Source organism: Hippopotamus amphibius, chromosome 1 (genome assembly GCF_030028045.1).
Source record: "Hippopotamus amphibius kiboko isolate mHipAmp2 chromosome 1, mHipAmp2.hap2, whole genome shotgun sequence".
Taxonomy (NCBI): Eukaryota; Metazoa; Chordata; class Mammalia; order Artiodactyla; family Hippopotamidae; genus Hippopotamus; species Hippopotamus amphibius.
The window spans coordinates 133,970,024-133,991,182 of record NC_080186.1 but is presented as its reverse complement, the minus strand read 5'-3'; the positions used below and the strand labels follow the sequence as shown (position 1 = coordinate 133,991,182).

The 21,159-nt window shown below is 44.3% G+C and overlaps 1 protein-coding gene across 1 annotated transcript in view; it reads left to right on the top strand.

The window, feature by feature from the left end:
* Positions 1–21,159, top strand: part of DOCK2 (dedicator of cytokinesis 2) — a 414,056-nt gene that overhangs the window by 357,654 nt on the left and 35,243 nt on the right. The window contains exons 34-38 of the mRNA XM_057729388.1: positions 4,144–4,229; positions 10,297–10,453; positions 12,710–12,750; positions 17,177–17,267; positions 17,908–18,027. Coding sequence (XP_057585371.1) covers positions 4,144–4,229; positions 10,297–10,453; positions 12,710–12,750; positions 17,177–17,267; positions 17,908–18,027 — 495 coding nt within the window. The remainder of the gene's footprint in view (positions 1–4,143; positions 4,230–10,296; positions 10,454–12,709; positions 12,751–17,176; positions 17,268–17,907; positions 18,028–21,159) is intronic.

Sequence of the window (21,159 nt, the reverse complement as noted above, 5' to 3'; positions counted from 1 at the left end):
CTTATTTATAAAATGGGGATGATCACATCCATCTCCCTTGACTGTTCTGAAGGTTAAACAAGATTATGATGCTCGTGACGAGGACAGTGTCAGCAATGCCATGATGACAACTGCTGAGAAATATCAAGCACTTACTGTGTGCTAAACGCCAGGCCAGGCCTTCCACATGTGTTTTCCTGTTGACTTCTCCTCGCACCACTATAAAGTAGGTGCCGTTTTAAATTTCCATTCCACAGATGAGAAAACTGAGCCTCAGAAAGGCTTATTAACTTGCCCAAGGTCACATGGCGGGGAAAACAGTCAAATCAAGCCTCAAACTGTCTGATGCCAAAGCCTGTGGTCATAGCCACTCCCGAGCACAGCACGGCACTGGCCCCAGCAGCCCAGAGGGCCTGAGTCTGCCCTGGGATGTGCTTGACTGAGACCTTCCCTCGCTAACCCGCCCTGGAGGGCCCATGCGTGGCTGGCGTCATCAGCTCTGCACATTCCCGGCACCCTGTAATTTCCCTCCATGTGGGCTCTTTTGTGACCCCGAGACAAGTGCTTATTTACCCCATCCATTTCTGGGCTCCAAAGGAATGTTCATCTCACGAGGAAGAATCGTGCCAGCATTTATCATTGAACAATTCTGACAAAAAAGCTGGTTTTCTCCCCCAGAGCATCTTTCCAGTAACATTCAGCAGTAATAACAGTAACATTAGCAGTGATCAGAAGATGACAAGCAAACGCGGTGCGTGCTTGAGCCTATGCACTCCCCTCGTGCTGTATAAATAACATTTCCTAACTACCCCATGCAGTAGCTACCACCGTCATGCCTATTATATTGATCAGGATCTACAAACTATGGTCCCCAGGAGAAATCTGTCCTACCACCTGTTTTTGTAAATAAAGTTTTATTGGACATATTTATCATGCCTATTTGTTTTGCTTTGGTGCTACAACTGCAGAATTGAGTAGTTGTGACAGATACTGACCCAGAAAGCCTATAATATTTACTATCTGGCCCTCTAAGAAAATGTTTGCTGAGCCCTAATATATAAACTATGAGGACTTCCCTGGCGGCGCAGTGGTTAAGAATCTGCCTGCCAATGCAGGGGACACGGGTTCAAGCCCTGGTCTGGGAAGATCCCACATGCTGTGGAGCAACTAAGCCCATGCGCCGCAACTACTGAGCCTGTGCTCTAGAGCCCGCGAGCCACAACTTCTGAGCCCATGTGCTGCAACTACTGAAGCCCACATGCCTAGAGCCCATGCTGTGCAACAAGAGAAGCCACTGCAATTAGAAGCCCGTGCACCGTAACGAAGAGTAGCCCCGAAGACCCAATGCAGCCAAAAATAAATAAATAAATAGATATGTAAACTATGAAACTAAGGATTAGAAATACCTGCTAGCTTTCTCAAGACAATGGAAGGGATGAAGGAGACATTTAAAACCAGTGCTTATTTACCTCATTCACGGCTAACATCAACACCCACTCTTGTAGTCCCTTGGCTGTATTTCTTCCTGCCCTAGGCTTGATACTGTAGACATGTTTAATCACGCTAGCCCCCAACCCCCAACTTTGGGTGACAATTGACATACACAAAATGCTTAACAAAATGCATCATATAAGGGGCATGATTCTTATGTAGAGTGGCAGTCCAGACCCTCACCAGATTGGCCCCCATCTATGATGGTGAGTCAAAAATTATCTGCACTCCGGTTATATTAAAACTTCTGTAGGCTGCACTGTCTTATCAGCACTTTCCGTTCAAGACTACTGTCTCCCCAGTCACTGCTGTGCAGGTGTGAACGTGTTACATCAGTTCATCTGTAACTGTGGTGCGAGCAAAAATGGATGCCCCACTTGCACGAAAGAAGAGCAGCGATTTGTTTTTGTCTGAGGGTGTACCTGGTGCCGTCATTTATCGAAGACTTTGTGCGCGGTATGGAGAAAGTGTTTTGTCATGAAGAAGTGTGTATGAATGGATAGAGAAGTTCAAGGAAGGTTACACAAATGTTAGCCATCAAGAAGAAGCTGGACGCCCGTCCACACGAAGATGTGAAGACAGCGGTGCATTCGTGGCTTGCAGCTCAGTCTAAAACATTTTTTAATGAGGGAATGCAAAAGCTTGCTGACAGATGGACAAAGTGTATTGAAAAGCAAGGAGATTATGTTGAAAAATGATGTATTTGTCTTTTCTAAAAGTTAATTAAAATAAATTCTACAGCCAAGAGTGCGGATAATTTTTGACTCACCCTCGTAGGTCTCTATTCTTATTTCCATCCTTTCTTCCTTGAACTCTCTGCTCCAGCTGAACTACTCTCCTCACTTCTCTCCACATTCCCACTTCAACACCTTTGCTCAGTCCATCCCCCCCCACTTCCTTTTCATATTTATCACAGTCCTACCCATCTTTCCAGGCCTGTGTAACTCCTTCCGTAAATCGTCCTCAACTATGGAAGCCCACAGGAAATTCTTTCTCAGAACAAGCTGTATCAATCAGCACAAGCTGTATCAATCAGCACAAGCTTCTGGTCCTTACCTCTGGGCCTTAGCACACAAAAATAAGGGAACAGTGGCCCTATGGATGATGTGTGAATCTGGTCCCTGTCTTCCATCACCTAAAGATTCCAACCAACTTGACTGGCCTTGATCCTTTGTGCACTGGAAAGAGCCTGCCAAAAGGTCTCTGCCATTCATCTGAGACTTCAGACAAGCCACTTAAACTCTCTGAGCCTCTATTTCATCTGTAAAAATAACTGACAGTTACTGAGAGTGGTGCCAAGCAGGGGCTGGCTGCTTTTCACACTTTATAGCATTGAAAGGTGATTCTTGACTTCCAGACCTCATGGGGTTATTATGAGGACTGAGGGTAAAGAGGCTGAGTGAGGATCTAGGAGTGCCCAAGGGCTCCCTGGATGCTGGTGACCTTCACCAAGAGCCTCCTTCCCTTCTCTAAGTGCCAGTTTCTTGTCTAGTGGCAAAATGGGAGATGGATGGACTGCATGATTTGGATGGACTCATCAAGGCATGATATTAAAACAGTATACAAACCATTTTGCATTACAGCCATGTAAGAGAGACACCAAATGGCCCTTCAAAATGTTGCATAAGCCATGAACTCAACTGAGTGAAATGCTTCTTGACATTGAAAGTAGGAAGACAAAATACTCTCTGGCTTCAACGTTACAAGATTTGGTGTGTAGGTGCATACTTAATTTCAGGTCATTTAGCTAGTCTGATCTCTGACCATTACAGTTGTCGCCAGTCTTGACTCTCTGAGGCATCAATTCATATAAATATGACAGCCTCAGGTATGGCTGGATTCAGGAGCTCAAAAATGGCACCAGGTTTTAGTCTCTCTCCATCCCTTCCCCACTGCTTTTTTTTTTTTTTTTTTTTTTTTTGGTGTCATTCTCAGGCAGGCTCTTTCATTGTGGTCCTCTCCAGAGCCTCGGGCTTACCATCTTTCATCTTCAAATTAAGCAGAAAGACTTCTTTTTCCTAAGAGTGCCAACAAAACCTCAGATCTCAGTCTCACTGGCTTGAGGGGTCTGGATAATGAAAGATACTGATCAGGAGCTTGGCCTGTGTCATGCACCCACAGCTAGAGCTAAGGAATTGTGGTCAGCCCACCTGAGTCTCCCAAACTGAGATTAGGGGTGACGTGATTACCAAAGTATAAAGAAAAGAATGCTAGGCAGGCAGAAATAATAGCTGTTTATGACAACGTGCCATTCCCTGAAGATCAATGCTCTGTCACATACCTCGGTGCCTTTGCACATGTTATACCCTCTGCTTGGAAAGCCCTTTCTCTTTCCATTCTCCTGCAAAATTTCAACATAAACTTCCAAACAAGCTCTAATGACATGGGCTGTGAGCCTTCCCTGTAGACTTTCCTCCCTCTCTCTCTCTCTCTCTCCTGTGCCCATCTTTCTGCCCCAGCACTTATCATATAGATAAGGCTCTTCTCTGCTCTCTGGGAACTCCTAAAAGGCAAATGTAGTATCCTGTTCCATTTTGTACTCCCAGTGCTCAGCACTAAACCTGGGAGATGATAAATGCTCCCTAAAGCTTTGGTTAAAATAATGAATTGATGAATTTCAACATTCAGCCTTCTAACATTGTTATTGTCAATTTTCATCTCCTACTTCTTCAGTTTGAAAATGAAATCATCCTCAAGCTGGACCACGAGGTGGAAGGGGGCCGAGGCGACGAGCAGTACATGCAGCTGCTAGAGTCGATGTAAGTTCAGCGCCCATCGCGGGAGGAGCCGGGAGGCTGGGCCCAAGGCCGGAGGGCTTAGGACGCCGGGGGGCTCCAGTGGCTCTGTCCTCCCCTGGAAGTCAATCTGGAGGCTCAGGGGTGTTGGAGAAACTCCATTTTTGGAAGAAATCTCACATCTCTCTCTGCAGTGGCTGCTTCTTTGATATTGACGGAACGGGTCAGATGAAAAGAAACTTCGCTGTGTTGGGGAGAGGGAAATTAACCACCAAAACGTTCACTTTTGTTATCTCTTGGCTGTGGAATAATGCTCGCTGTCTTTTCCTTTTTTCTTTCTCAATCTTTGACAGATATTGATCACAGCCAGCATTTACGGAGCACACGCGAGGCGTGGAAACCACGCTAAGTGCTCTCCCTGTATTGTCTCGTTTAGTTGAGTTTTCTCTGTTTGATCCCCTTTCACAGAGGTGGCCCCAAAAGCTCAGGGAAGTGTCTTGTCTGAGGAAACTAGGCCAGGCTAGTCCGGTGTACACGCTGGGACTGAACCCGGCTCTGCTGAACTCCAGCGCACAGGCCTGGTGAGGCAGTGGGCAGTGGGTAGCACCTAGGAGCACTGGACTTGGACTCAGGATACTGTTTTAACAGCTCATTGAGATGTAATTCACATACCATGCACAGTTCACCTAACGTGTACAATTCAATGGCTGTGCAACAATTATTGCAGTCAATTTTAGAACATTTTTGTTACCTCCCAAAAGAGAGCCCATACCCTTTAGTCATCATCCCCTCCCCTACTTTGGGGTTTCTATGGATGTGTCTACTCTGGACATTTCTTATAAATAGAATCATATGATACAGGGTCCTTTGCAACTGACTTCTTTCTTATAACATGTTCTCAGTGTTCATCCGTGCTGTAGCATGTGTCAGTATTTCACTTCTTTTTATTGCTGAGTAATATTTCACTGTTTGGATATACCCCATTTTGTTCATTCTTCAGCTGATGGGTATTTAGACTGTCTCCATTTTGGGCTATCAGGAATGATGCTACTGTGAGGTTCATATACAGATTTTTGTGTGGATGGATATATGTTTACAATCCTCTTGGGTGTGTACCTGGGAGTGGAATTGCTGGGTCATATGGCAACTATGTATTTAACCTTTTGAGGAACCATCCCACTGTTTTCCAAAGTGACTATACCAGTTGCCTTCCTACCAGCAATGTACAAGGGTTCTAATTTCTCCACATCCTTCTGAACACTTGTTAATATCTGCCTTACTGATTATAGCCATCCTAGCAGGTGTGAAATAATATCTCATTGTCATTTCAATTTGCATTTCCTACATGGCTAACGATGTTGAGCATCTTTTCGTGTGCATATTGGCCATTTGTATATCATTGGAGGAAGATACTGGATTTTCATCTTGGTTCCACCACTTAGCAGCTGCACAACTTTGGACCAATCATGCAACATCTTTGGTTTCAGCGTGTCCATCTGTAAAATGGGGCTAATAAGCCTCCTGTGGTTATATTGAAGAGTGAATAACTATAAAGCATGCGCACACACCAAGTAGAAGCTCAATAAGTGTTCTTCGATCCCTCACCTAACTCCCAGTTTCCATCTCTGACACCATGATAAGAGTGAAGACTTCTCCTGAGGTTCAGGAATGTGGCTCACACATCCCAAATTCCCTCTTAATTGTAGATTCCCTGATTTGTATGATTCTCTGATATTTATCTGATCTTGATTTCTTTCCCCAGTCCTCTTAGAATATTTTAACTTTAGCAACAAAAGCAGACTGAGGGTCTTGTTCTGACCCTCACAGTGACCCTGCCTCCCCTGCCCAGCAGGCAGAGCCCAGTGGACAGAGTTGAGTCCCAGGCAGCACCATCCCAGCTGGCCTCGTCCCCTCCTACCACTGCACAACCCTCACTAAACACCTAGAAAGCAAAGGCCTCTCGGCTAGAGGAGAAACCCATCATTTGCTCCTCGGGTAGGTATCAAGACTGATTGTCCAGGGGGGAGTTGACATTTTGCCTGAGTTAATGTTTTTCTTAAAGCTCAAGAAAGAAAAATCTAAATATTGACCAGAAGTGAAAGGAGGGATAGTGCCGGCAATTTCCACGTTTATAAGCGGATGGGGCCCTGCGGCCAGTCTTCAGATGATCAGCAGGATTTTCAAATCCTTCCTGAGTGATTATTTATAGAAGGAGTCCTTAGAGGTCGAGGAAATTAAAAACAGCTCATTATTTTTCTTCTGAAATAGAGGTGTGAATGATTTTTGCGAAACTAATCAAGCCCCACCCAAAGAGTCAGGACCTCATCAGAACATCCAGGGGCTAAGTCCCTGCTCCTTCCTTTTGACTTTCTGAGACTCAGTTTCCTTCTCTGTAAATTGGGGATAAAAATACCATCCAACTCTTAGAATTTTTATTGAGGATAAACAAGACACATCATGAAACATGCTTAGCACAGTTTGTTACACCTTGTAGGTAGTCTGGAAATAGTAGCTATTATTATCATTAATCAGGTGGATATTGATGTGCTTATTTGAAGCCAGGAGCTTACCTATCATTTCTTTTCCAGACTAGTCAGCTTCAGCTCCTCTAACCCTTCCTCACAGCCCCTCATTCAAGGCCTCCACTGATACGCAGGGCCCACTCTGGGCAGACACAGTTCTGTGGGCACATGGCTTGGTAACTGGGCCGTGCTTTTGTGAATAGAACAGGGCTTCCCTTCCAGTGGCAGCCGAAGCCCCACATCAAGGCACAAGGGTTAGGGCATGAGGTGGTGCTGATGTTAAGTATTCATATGCTCTTGTGTGGTGCACAACCTTACACAGTGTCCCGCTCTTGCCCACCCTTCGAGCTCTTCTTGGAGCCCGCTCCCATTAGTGCATGTCTGTCTTAAAGTGAGAGTCCCACATTGAAGGGAGGAATGAGACACATTCTACCCTCCTGTATTCCACCTGCCTGGGAATATCTCTAGAAGTGGCAAGGGGGCCGGAAGCCTGAAGGGGACAGAGAGGGTATGCTCTGGGGCCGAGATCCCACTCAAACCAGTTCAGCTGAAAGTGGACCTGTCAAGAGAAGCACACCGTACATAGTTTTTAAAGGAATAAGCGAAAAGTCCAGTTCAGTAAGCACTGACAGAGGGTGTGGGCCTGGGCTCCTCGCTCTGAAGGCCTCCCATAGTGAATGCAAATCAATTCAAGGGAGATGGGCACTCCCCCCAGCCCCCACCCATGCAGGAGCATCGATGCAGAGGGGCCAGTGTTCTGCTACCCCTCCCTCCACCGAGAGAGGGATTATCGCATCACTTGGAGAGTCTCATAGGTCTTTTTCATTGTTATACTCCCCTGTTGGACTCAAAGGAGAGGAACAGCTGTGTGACCTCGGCAGGACGTCGAGCTTAGCCTACAAATTGAGGGTGATAATAACACCTTCCTCAAGGAGATTATGTGTGTGTTAAACAAGATAATCGAGAAAACCAGCTTAGCACAACATCTGGAACATAGGTATTCAATAAACGATAGTCTCATGTATTACAGTTAGTTTTTATTTCTGTATCTGCTTCCACTGCTAGACGGTGAACTCCTGGAGGTCAGTGAATTGCTAGTTCCGAGATCTCTGAATCCCTAGTTCCCAGAACAGTACATGTTGAGTGCACAGATAGATGGATAGATGGATGGTGGTGGATGGTGGATGGATGAGTGATTTCAAACCAATCTGCCCATCTGTTTCACCAACCCTAGGTCGTATGAGCAGTTTTCTTACCTTACGGCTAAAGAATAGACTAAGAAAGTCAAGACTTTGTTTTTCTAAACCGTTGCTTCTCAAAGGTCCAACAGTATAGCATCACCCTGGAGCTTAGGGTGATGCTATACCCTAAATCTCAGGCCTTACCCTGAACCTGCTGAATCAGAATCATGAACGCAGTGCCCAGGTGACTCCCATGCACACTGAATTCTGCAAAGCAGCAGACAAAACCAATGGTTCTTAATATTGGCTGTACATTGGAATCACCTGGAGAATTTAAACAATAAAATACTGCTTCCTGGCTCCCATCCCCAAAGATACAAAGACATTGACCTAGAGTGGACATTGAGCTTTGTAAAAGCTCCCCTTGTGATTCTACCATGCGACCAGGGCGGAGAGCCACTGGTCTGGCCGTGCTCAGGCCCTCAGATGCCTTCTACCTGGGAGTCTGTGAGAAATCACACCCCAAGCACTGGGCCAGAGTTTCATTGCATTGTCATTAGAATGGAAAGCAAGGCTGGAAGTGACCATCCCAGAAGGAGTTAGGCGCAGCTGTGACTGAGCCAGAAGGCCTAAATCACAGGGCGATTTGCATCTCTCCTTGAGAGCAGGGCACAGGTGCTTCTCCCACGGCGAAGATGGATTTGTCTGATCGCAGCCACAGTTTGAGACGTCGCCTCCTTGCAGCCTGGCTTGGCTTCTGGGCAAAATGACCCTCCAGAGTCCTTGCCTTCCTCACCTTCCTTCTCCTAGGAGCTCTTGGGACTTAAACTGCTTGGGCAGAGTAGGCAGAAACAAAAGTAGCCTGGGAAGGGCTTGTCTACACAAGATGCCTGATGACACGCCACAGTGTTTCTCTGCAGGAAATATTGAACAGTGATTGTCTTGATTCCTAAGGTCACCGCTTACTATCAGAGTGATACTTGGAAGAACATTTAACCTCCCTGAGCCTTGATTACCCCATCTGCAAAATGAGGGGAATAATTTTTACTTATCAGAATGACCATGATCATTTCTTTAGAAAAAGTGACTAGTGTCTGGTGCAGAATAAGTGATTAAAAAGAAGTAGTCATTAACCAAAATTTTAATCTATCTTTCTCTCCCTACCTAGCCTGTGGGCTGCTTAAGAGTAGGCATGATTCTTTTCCTATTTTTTTTTTATATCTTTCTCCCCATCCCCACCCTATACAATAACTGGCATAGTGCCTAGCAACTAATAGGTACTTAAGGAATGTCACTATTTTAATTTTTGGTTTTTTTTTTTAATTTAAAAGATTAATATTGCAGCAAATACTATAAATTGTTCAAATACTATATGCACATTTAAATGAAAAAATGAGCATTGTCCCTCTCTATTCCCCCACCTAGACCCCTTGTCAGAAGCATCGTGCATTTAGTTTGATGCTTATTCTTCCTGACCTTTCTGTCACATGTGTAAACACACAGAGACACATAAAGTAAACATCCATGTCCACTCACATATAGCACTTGGTGGTTGACAGCAGATGCTGGAGCCAGACTGTTGTTATTTACCAACTGTGTGACCTTGGACAAGTTAGTTGACCTCTCTGTGCATTAATTTCCCCATCTGCAAACATCTTATCTCATAAGACTGTGATGGGAGAGTAAATAAATTAAAATTTGTAAGATGTTTAGAATAATGCCTTTGTGAGTTGGTTAAATGAAAAACAAATATAGTTCTGAGACTCACTTTTCTCAACTGTATATTTTATAGAGCTTTTTGTTTCAAAACATTGATCTCTCATACTTTTTAATGACGTCATAATCACAGTTTGTGAATATGCTTTCACTGTCCATTTAAGATGGTTCCACCTATTTCACTACTAGACATAATTTGTATTGTAAATATATCCTTACATACTTGTTGGGTTATTTCTGTAAAATAGATTCCCCAGAGTAGAATTACTGGATCAAAGGATATGTACTTTCACAATTTTTACAGATATTGTGAAAATCGCTATCCCAAAGAGTTGTACTGATTTATTCCCAATGTAGGTCTGTAAGGTGACCATTTTGCCATACCATTGCCCACACTAGAAATTTATTTTTATATTGTCTCTTTTTGATGGTGGGGAAATTTTTAAATACTTTCTACACTATATGGGCAAATAAGTGTATAAATGATTAAGTGATTGAATAAAGGAACAGAATGAGCCAATGAACCAGGGGAACTTGAATTCACCGGTTTGTCTGGCTTGTACTCCACTCCCCCTATCCGAGCCCCACTCGCCGCCCTGCCCCCAACCCCTAGCCCCAGCACGCTCCTTCTCCCACGGCCTCGAGCTCACTGCCCTCCCGTCTGTGCCGCAGCCTGATGGAGTGTGCTGCAGAACACCCGACTATCTCCAAGTCCGTGGAGAACTTTGTGAATCTGGTCAAAGGCCTCCTGGAGAAGCTGTTGGATTACCGGGGTGTGATGACGGACGAGAGCAAAGACAACCGCATGAGCTGCACGGTGAACCTGCTGGTATGTGGGGCTCTCCCCATGTCCAATCAGATCAGAGTCTTGGGAGCAGGTCTGGCTTCGGGTTCCACTATTGCTCTGGATAGGGAAGCAGCGCTAAGGGCTTTAGAAATCAGGTATATGTGAGAATGAATCCCTACCCTGACATCTGCTAGCTCTGTGTCTTGAAGTCCATCATTTCATGTTCCTGTGCCTCAGTTTATCATATATATGAAATGGGAATGAGGATAGTCAGCTCTCCCTATCCAAGGGTTCAGCATTCGCTGATCCAACCAGCTACAGATTGAAAATAATAGGGAAAAGAAAATTCCACAAAGTTCCAAAAAGCAAAACTTGAATTTGCCACATGCTGGCTACTATTTACATAGCATTTACACTGGATTTACAACTATTTACATAGCATTTACATTGTTTAAGTAATTATAAGTCATCTAGAGATGATTTAAAATTTACGAATATACATAGGTTATATGCAAATACTATGCCAGTTTATATAAGGGATTTGAGCATCCTCAGATTTGAATGTCTCTGGGGGTCCTGGAGCCAATCCCTTGCAGATACCAAGAGATGACAGTATTTCTTTTAGCATCACACAGAATGAAGGTGGCAGTATAAAGAGGTTAAGAGTATGAATTGGAGTTACATAGCCTATGGGTTCTCATCCTACCTCTGATAATTAATAGAATACACAAGTCAAGAAAGTTTTCTGAAGGTTCAATTTGCTTATCTGTTCCATGGGGAAATTAATAATACCTATTTCATAGGTTATGCAGTCCTGACCTCTGGTTAAATGCTCATTGTGTGTTAGTTTCCTTCTCTTACAGAATGAAGTAATAATTATAACTAGGATTTATAGAAAATCACTATAGGGTAGGCTTACCAGAGCAGCTAATCCCAAACCCGGACTTTTCATCCCTGTACCACATGACCTGCCATGGGCCAGCTCCCAAACAGTGGACACTTCAGATGTCCTGTGATGTGGTTGTGAGACAGCTAGTAGCAGCCATAATACTTCATACTCACCATGCCAGCCCACCCTAAAGTGGTTAAAATGAATAAAGTTTGCCAAGAGACCACGTGGCATCTATCACATCAATCCCAGCTGCCATTGCCAGTGCTCCAGAAATATAAATCCTGTCCCTATAGGTCTGTTGTATGTCCTCTGTTTATCCTAAGTGTACTCTTTTTAAATAGCCTAGATATTGCTATTGATTTTCTGAAATGCTAAGGGGCGTTTAAAACTGATTACAGCAGAAAGGAATTCATTGCTAACAACTCCACAAGGCCCAATTTACATAAAGAGCACAAAGAGGGGTTTTCTAGTTTCTCTCTTTGGAGAGGTAGAAGCTGGTTGAAGAAATGACCTTCAACTCTCAGAATCTGACCTGGGAGAAAGTTGGGACAGGGAGATCTATAAGCAGTTAGACCCTGCTAGATTTTGGTGTGTGGCTTAAATACGGTATCAAGAAGAACAGGATGGGGTGAGCGTGCCTGGAAGTCTAGTATGGCTCTGCCACCCACTGACCGTGCCCTGGAACACTTGGAGCACATCACCTCGCCCTTTCAAAGCCTCAGGTGCTCATGGGTGCATTGAATTATACCTGGTTTTCTCAAAGTGTGGCTCAAGGATGACGTTATGACCTCCTGGCTCAAAATCTGTAAGAACTTGTTTTAAAATGCACAGGATTCTGGGACAACTACTGGTCTACATGAGCCCCAAGCTGGAATAGGTATTGCTAAGTTTAAATGTTTTTGACTGTGGAATCTCAGCATAATTGCTGATATTTCTGCACTATCAGAAGTTATGATCTGTTATCATCACTGGGATCTATTGTGATTATTATTACTGTTACTCTGATTATTGCTATTACTCTGATTCCAACGCAGGTCCACCTGAGTGCAGGGTCTGAGCTTTTAAAGATCAAGCTGGGCTGCCTTTCACAGTAGACTTTGTCAGAGTAAATGGCTTCAATCTTGCAGCCTACCTCTCGGTGCAGCAAATAGCTGGATAGCACCCCCCCCACCCCCCGATGTGATGGCTGAGATACCTCCTCTGTCCCTTTATAGTCTAAGGATCAGGAGAGTGACTTTCAGGGCAGAATAAGCTGTTTGATGCATTCAGGAAAGTAAATTTCTTGCTCCCATCTCACCTGGGTAGTAAATAGCAATTTCCTCTCATCTTCATCACAATGCCCTCCACCCCTACCCTACCGCTCTGCAAAGAAAAACACTCATCACTGTTTTTCCTCCCTTACCTAGAATTTCTACAAAGATAATAACCGGGAAGAGATGTACATAAGGTAAGAGTTTTGTTTTCTGAAATCCCGGCCTGCTGTGTCTCTCCTGCTCAGTATCCATCAATGGCTCCCCCCTGCCCTCAGCATAGAGGTTAAGCACATCTTGCTGACACCCAGACCCTCTGTGTTCTGATTCCTATCAATCTTCCCAAATTCAACTCCTTCCATTCTCCTGCAATCAGCCCCCCAAATCCACCTGAAGTTCTCTGACCTGCCATGCTATTTAGCTGTGGATTGAGCTGGTGAATTGTACCTGTGTCTTTTACAAAGCTGGTGAAGTCCTAGTCCAGGGTTTGGAAGGCATATAGTGAGATCATGGGCCAGCCCATCTTCAAAGGGAACAAAATACCAGGATGTATGATGCCCACTTCTTTGTAGGCATTTAAAAGATATTTATTTGAACATCACATGAAGGATTTTGGGGGACATTTGCCTGAAGCAAAGAACTCCCTTGCCAATATTTCTCAGAATCTCATTTTTTTCCTCTGAAGTTTTTTTTTTAATTGTTATTTTTACTCATTACAAAAATAATACGTGGTTAATACCCCAAAAATCCTCGTAAAATACAGACAAACAAAACAAACAATGAAATAAACTCCCATAGTCTATACATATTCCCAGACCTTTTAATATTTGTATATAGATCAAATTCTATGCATGTCTATTTTTTGCAAAAATGGGATCATATTGCCCATAATTTATTCTTTGCTTGACAAGAACTCTATGTCAACAGATGTATTTCAGCCTAATTTTTAATGAAGCTGTAAAATTCTCTTTCCAGAATATACCATAATTTATATAGCCAATCCGATGTTGTTGAACATTTAGGTTGTTTCCAACTTTTTTCGATCATAAATAGCACAACAACAAAATTCTTAGACATATATCTTTATGCATCTCCTTATGAGACAAAAGCCCACAAAGTGGAATTGACTAAGGTTAACAACCAAGTCCCTTTCAAGGCTTTTGACACATTCTGTCAAAGACCGGAGACTCCCAAGTCCAAACTCACTCTGCTATTACTGCAACTATTTTTAGGTACTTAGTTTAGCATTATTCCAGAAATATGCACTATCATTTGGGGAAAAAAGATAATTCCATAGGTTGTCCTGAGCTTGGTTAGTATTTATAACGTCACTAGACATGGCTTATTGTAGTAGCATAGAGCTTTGGGTCCAGTAGGCCTGGGGGCTTTACCTTTTTTCCTCTTTGACCCTGGATAAGTCACTCAGTGTCTTTGGGCTGAGATTTCCCCATGTACAATGTTTCCATTCTGTTCTGAGGATTAAATGAGATGCTACAGGTAAAGTGCCTGGCACATGGTTCTCTCCCCCAACATCTTTTCTTTTCTTCCCATTTTAGAAACACAGATGTAGAATCCCAGATTTCCATAAGCTTTGGAGATGTGAATCCTATAGTAATCTAGGAAAACCACATTTGCCTAAACCAGACGTTGTAAACAGAATATAGTATGAAAATCTGTCCTATTTGGCAGGCATAGTATTTAAAAACATTTTTAATTGGTTGCCAAATTTTAAAAAGTCTAGAGATGTTACATAAAAATCAAAATTTCCCTCTTCTGAAAAACTCAGAAGGTATGGCAACACTGGGCTGTTCTGAGGACCACTGCCTAGGCTAGGTGGTAGCGGTCCCTTCAGATGGGACAGGAGTGCTCTGGTCACAACATCGTCTCCATTCCCCATTGAACTTCATCCCATCTACCTCATTCAAGCTGCCCATCTGGCATCTATTTGCATTTGAATCCCTAGACACCCATTGAGCGCTATAGTTTATCACCAAACCCTTGAGTTGACAAAGGATAGGAGGGGTGCCTTGGCCAATGAAGCAGTTGAAAGCAGCAGGGAAGCTCTCCCTCTGACTGCTCTCTTAAAGTTTTTGGACCCAGTCATCAGGAATCTAAGAGACCAAGGACAGGCAGGTCCAAATCCTAAATAAGATAGGATTTGACCATGTACACAGGGGTTTCTAAGGGTTGACCATAGGCTCAATATGCCTTACATGCAGGCCACATGCAGTTTCACTGATAGCTCTATTGATCTGCAGAAAGTTAAGGGGGGAAGAGTGACTGTAGAGGCAGAAATAGTAGGTGTCAAAACCTGGTTCTATCTACTTCTAGCTCTATCTACTTTAATGTATGTCTCAGTTTTCTTATCTATAAAAGAATTGTTGAGAGGATGAGTCAATATAATATAAAAAGCACCCATTAGTGGAATGAGTGAATGAAGAATCTTTCTGGGATGCTCCCCCACTCATCCTCTTACCTTCAGATCCCAGACCAACTGTCATACTAGGGGAAGCTTTCTGGAAGCCCACCTGGATGACTCCTGCTCTCATAGGACCACAGACCTCTCCTTCACAGCAATGATCACAGCTGTATTTTTGCAATGACTTATTTGATTATTTGACCAATACCCTGAGAATGGTATCTGCTTTTGCCACCATTTATCTCTAATGCCTGGGACAGCCTGTGTGCTCAATACAACTTTCCTGATTGAATAAATAAATGAGCAAAAGGTCACTAGCTCATTAGTTATCAGAAGGCATAAATTGACCTTTCTTCCCCTCAGAATCTTTGGCAGTCCCTACCCTGAGTTCAGGCAGCCTCCATTTGGCCCACTGGCCAGGTTTTATGTAGCCAGGGACATTAAATTCTAGCTCCTCCTTGGATGACATTCTATGCAGAAAGCTTTCTTATAACAGGAATCTAAGCCTGAGCATTGAGACCTGCTTTGAGTACAGATGCTTGAGAAGCCCTTTGTTCACTGTAGTTAGATAGCCAAGGCAGAATTTTGGCATGATTACAGACAGCGCCTTTCCTCTTGGAGGAAGGGCCAAGGGCACCGCATCACAGCATCTTCCCGTCACCAGATCACTGAGAGTTGGGTTCACATAAATATTCCTGATGACATGCAAGTCACCAAAGCAGTGGTTTTTTGGCTCTGGATTCTGTTTTCAACAGTGGCAGGAGGGAATGTTTTGTAGAAGAACCTGGTTCACAATGATAATAGATAATAGCTGTCACTGCTCAGCACTGGCTACGGGCTAATCATTTTCAGTGCACACTCGCATTTATTAGCAGCAATGCTGGCTGTCACTCACAGAGCCTTTTATACACAGTCTGCTTAGCGCTTATAGGCCCAGCAACCCTATAGACAGGTTCTGTTAGCACTGCCATTTTACGGATGTGCCAACTAAAGCACAGAGAAGTTAATTCACTGCTCCTTAATACTTATTACATATCAAATAATTGACCGAAGCTCCTTTCCTTTATTCCTGTCCTGTACTTAACACCTTTCAACTGTAGAATCATTCTAGGATTCAGAACTGGATGGTCACATTGCAAAAGTGTGGGAGTTGGAAATGTGATTACAGTTGAATGAATAGTAGATTCTCTCTGTTGACAGCTCCAGACCTCCACGTGAATATCCAATCTCTAGCTCCTGGTCCACTTCCTTTTCTTTTATTTATTTACTTATTTATTTATTTATTATTTTATTGACTGTATTGGGTCTTTTTTTGCTGTGCGTGGGCTTTCTTTAGTTGCGGTGAGTGGGGGCTACTCTTCGTTGTGGTGCACGGGCTCCTCATTGCCGTGGCTTCTCTTGTTTTGAAGCACGGGCTCTAGGCACATGGGCTTCAGTAGTTGCAGCACATGGGCTCAATAGTTGTAGCTCACGGGCTCTAAAGTGTAGGCTCGGTAGTTGTGGTGCACGGCTTCGTTGCTCCGCGGCATGTGGGATCTTCCTGGAGCAGGGATCGGACCCGTTTCCCTGCATTGGCAGGCCGATTCTTAACCACTGAGCCACCTAGGAAGCCCCCACTTCCTTTTCTTATCAGAAAATTCAGTTCCTCTACACCTAGAGAGCATTGAAGAGAGGGTAGGAGTTGGCCTTTACAGTGCTGTGGCTTGTCCATGCCCTTGGAGTCATACAGTGATTAGAGGATAGGCTCTGAAGGTTGTTAGACTGGGATCACATTCCAGTTCTTCATTCATTAGCACATGACCTCTGACAAGCTATTTATTTCTCCTTCCTTGATTTCTCTTACTTGTCATATTGCATTGGCCAGAGTCTTCAGTATCAAGTTGAATACTGGCTGGAATGGCACCTAACTTCTCCAGGCCAGAGTTTTCTTATCTGTAAATAAGAATTCTCAGTGAACCCATTTTATAGGATTGTCAGGCAGATTAAATGATCTGAGGCATTTAAAATACTTAGCATGATTCCTGTCACACACTAAATGCCCCATGAGTGCTAGGTGCTGTCATTGTCACCTATCCAAGGCTGGATAGAGGCAATGGAGGACTCCTTTGTGACTCCAAGAGGTACCCAGTTGTTCTCTGTGGCCTGGCCCTACCACCTGCCTCCTTATTATCACACCTGGTGATTTAGCATGTTTCCCCAAACAGGTACCTGTACAAACTCCGCGACCTTCACCTGGACTGTGACAATTACACAGAGGCTGCCTATACGCTCCTTCTCCACACCTGGCTTCTCAAGGTACTGCCCTTCCAGTGAAGGCAATTCATGCTGCGATTCCCATGGAGCCCTCACAGCAAGCTGAAGAGTTAAAAAGAAAAGAAAAGAAAAGAAAAAGAATTAGCCAAATAAATTTTGTTTTGCTCTGTGTCCCCAAACTCTTAACCTGGCAGGTTACTTTTCTGCACTGCTTTGTCTGGTCACATAAGGTTTCAAGTGACCTTCACATTTCACAGCAGCAGCAACCCCCCGAGATATGTCTTGCAGTTTTACATAACATTCAAACTGTTTTATGTAACATCTAAACATCAAGGATAAATCATTAGCATGCCCTCTGAGCTGTTTTTCTTCTCTTGAAAGTGCTGCTGGAGGAGGACAAAGTCTGAAGGATTACCTTTTGCTTTTGAAGAGCTGGGACCATGTCTTGCAGGGTTTCAGAGAAAAATTCTACAATCCATGCGCATAAGCCAATAGAGAGTCAAATAAGTGTGACTCTGCAGAAGTGAGGAGGCGCTTCCTGTGGAAACTGCAGACCAGCGTCTCTCTGACTGACACTCAGGGCAGCGAGGAGGCTGGCAGGGGTGTTTGTAGGGCTTCCTCCCACTCCTCAGCAGTGGGGAGCCACCTGCCCCAGGTAACTGCGTGTATCCTCTCTCCACAGTGGTCGGATGAGCAGTGTGCTTCGCAGGTCATGCAGACAGGCCAGCAGCACCCCCAGACCCACCGGCAGCTGAAGGAGACGCTCTATGAGATCATCATAGGCTACTTTGACAAAGGAAAGGTAATTGGTCCCTGCCCTTCCTCTCTCTCTGGGAAACCTAGCTATCAGGAGGGACTGTTTTCTCCTATATTCTACACCTAGTCCATCTGCAGGTCTGGTCGGCTCTCCCACCCAACCCTAAGTCTGATCACTTCTCTCCATCTCCATTCCTGCCACCTCTATTCAAGGCACCAACAGTGCTCACCTGGACATTCAGTGAATCCTAAGCAATCTCCCTGCATCCTCTATTCCCCCCAACAGATCATCCTCCATATGGGGAATGGTGTACATTAAACATATCGGATCACGCCATTGTCTGGCTTACAGTCATCTCAAATGGCTATCCCATCCACTTAGAGCAAATTACACACTCCTTCCCATGACCCAAGAGGCCCCATACCAGCTATCCCCTGATTACTTTTCGCATTTCATCTCTGCTAATTTCCCTCTTGTTCACATGCTCTATGCCAAGCTCTTTTCCACCTCAGGGCCTTTGCACTTGCTTTTTCCAGCTTAGAACATTTCTCCTCCATATCTTACTATGGCCAGCTCCTTCTCACAGCTCAGGGTTTTGCCCAAGCAAAGGATGTCATGTCCTAAAGGAGGCCTTCCCAGACCACACAAGACCACAGTAGCACCCCTGCTGTGAGTCACCCTTATTGCTTCCTCAAAGCACTTATCACTATCAGACATGACCTTGATCATTGTGTCTTCACTTGTTCACGTCTGCGTCCCCCCTTTAGAAGGTCATGAGCACAGAGACTTGCCTTGTCCACTGCTGAGTGCCCAGTAGCTAGCACAGAGCCTGACATATGGGGCCCAAAGGTACATGTTGAATAAATGAATTAATTGAATGTATGACATTCAATTGAATGACATTATGGTGCCATCATTGATCTCTGAACAGCAAGAACAGGATGTTTTGTTGGGTTTGGTCTGGAGATTGGCCAGAGCCCATCCTCCAGTCTCTAGCGGACCTTCAGGAAGCACTAACCCAAATGCTGTAGGAAAAATAGCATGGCAGCTAAGTGCTCAGTCTCTGCGCTTCAAGCCTCATTCCTCTACACCTACAATCCCCTTGGCCTTTCAGAGATTCCAATTCCCCATCCATAATAGTGAGACATTAATAGTACCTACTTCCTAGTTGCATTGTGAAAATTAGGTGAGAAAATGCATGTAGAGCACTTAGCATAGGACCGGGTACCTAGTAGTAGCTTGTTAAATTTTAAACTGTCTTCATTATTACCTACTCTGCCCTCGATGTCCCAGTTGACTGGCCGCTTCCTCTATCAAGCTTTTCTTGAGTCCTCCGGCTTACCTACAGCCCTGCCTCTCCTCTGAATGGCAAGGCCTCTTACAGCTCATCAAAATACAATTTAACGCTTAATTTTGGCCTGTCCTGTCACTGCAATTCATTGCATCTGTCTTAGTCTGATCTTCCCACCTTCCCTGGAAAGATAAAATGAGGTAACGTCTATGGAAGGGCTTATAAATTCCCAGGAGTTGAGCAGTTGGAGAACGCTGCTTTCATAATTTACGATTATAAGCCTCTTGAGGGCAGAGACTCTGCCATCCCTGGAACCTCCTGTCCTGCTGGGCATCAACTCAGAGCTTACTCTTGGTTTATCACCTGATTAAATCAGTCACAGTGTGAAAGCCCCGAAAGGATATGTCAAGCTTTGTCCTCTGCCAAGTATCCAGTTCAACCCACCCTGTGCCGAGCAGAGAGGAAAAAGGCATAATCCCTAGTGTCAAGGGGCTTATTATCTAGTGGCAAAGCAGACTTACCATCATCTTTTTTTTGCACACAGCCCTTTGGTGTTGGGCAATAAAGGGGAAGGGGGTAGGGAACAGCGTGGTGCTAAAGTACTTTGGGAGCAGAGAGGAGGGAGCAGATGGGTATAGCTCACCCTGAAAGCCACAGATGTGGTAGCTTCTAGAATGAAGCCCAAACTCTTTAGCATCCCTTTAACTTCCTTTACCCTTCATGGAGACTCATTGATCCAGACACACACAATGACTTTCTACTCTATAAGTCCATCTTTCATTACCTGGTGGACTCCTATACATCCCTCAAAACCCAACTAGTACATCTGTTTATGTGTATGCTTTGCTCACTTCTATTTCATGAAAGCGGAGACTGTGTCTTGTTCATTTTTATCACTATTCCATCACTGTATACCATGCCCAGAAGCCAGCAGGTGCTCAGTAACTAATGCATGAGAGTCAGGGATCAGTGACTATCAGAGGTCCCAGTGACCACACAGGCAGACCTGAAGGAAATTCCGGGTATCTGAGTCCCTGCCCATCCCTCTCCTTGGCCCCTTAGTGATCTCTTAACACATGAGGAGAGTATTTCTGGCCTATTATGGTGAGAAGTTGGCAAAGACTTCCACTTGAGCCAAAGAGCCCCTTGGCCCGGCCCAGGGGTTTTACCACCATCTTCTTGTTCAGGCTAAGGAGCAAGCAAGCCCCAGCCCAGTCTGGTCTGTGGACTTGATTCCTACTGGCACATAAACCATTTCTATGCTGCTCACTAAACTATCCATGGGTTTACAGCTACGGCTTCTCCACTCGGCACTTGCTTTTATTTATTTTTATGCTTGGATGCAAAGAGAGCACGTTTGTGACAAAGCACACACTGCATTTTGGCAACCTCCCCTCCCTCCTCCCCCACATCCCCCAGCTTCTCCATTTAGGTGCATCTTCCATTTTAAACCACATGTGAAATGTAATGGGTGTCCCTTGAGATTGACACATCTCCAGCCCACCTAGCACCTCCCCCTGCCTCTCTCCTGACCCCTTTGGTCTAGAATGAAAGGATGATCTATTGGTTTCAGTCAAAACGGAGCAGATTAAAGGGACCCCCTGTGTCCAGAGTTTGTTTTTCAGAATTTTTCTTTTTTAAAGATGGAAAAGACCTATTTAAAAAACGTTTTCATCACTCTTCATTACTCTAGTATCACCCCCACCTCCACCTCTCTGCTGCCCCGGCCCACTCACCCTAAATAACGCCGTTAAAAAGTGATGGATATAAAGTTTAATTTATGCAAGATGAATAAATTCTAGACATCTTCTGTACAACATTGGGCCTATAGTTAACAATTCTGTATTGTGCATTTAAAAATCTGTTAAGTGGGCAGATCTCAGGTT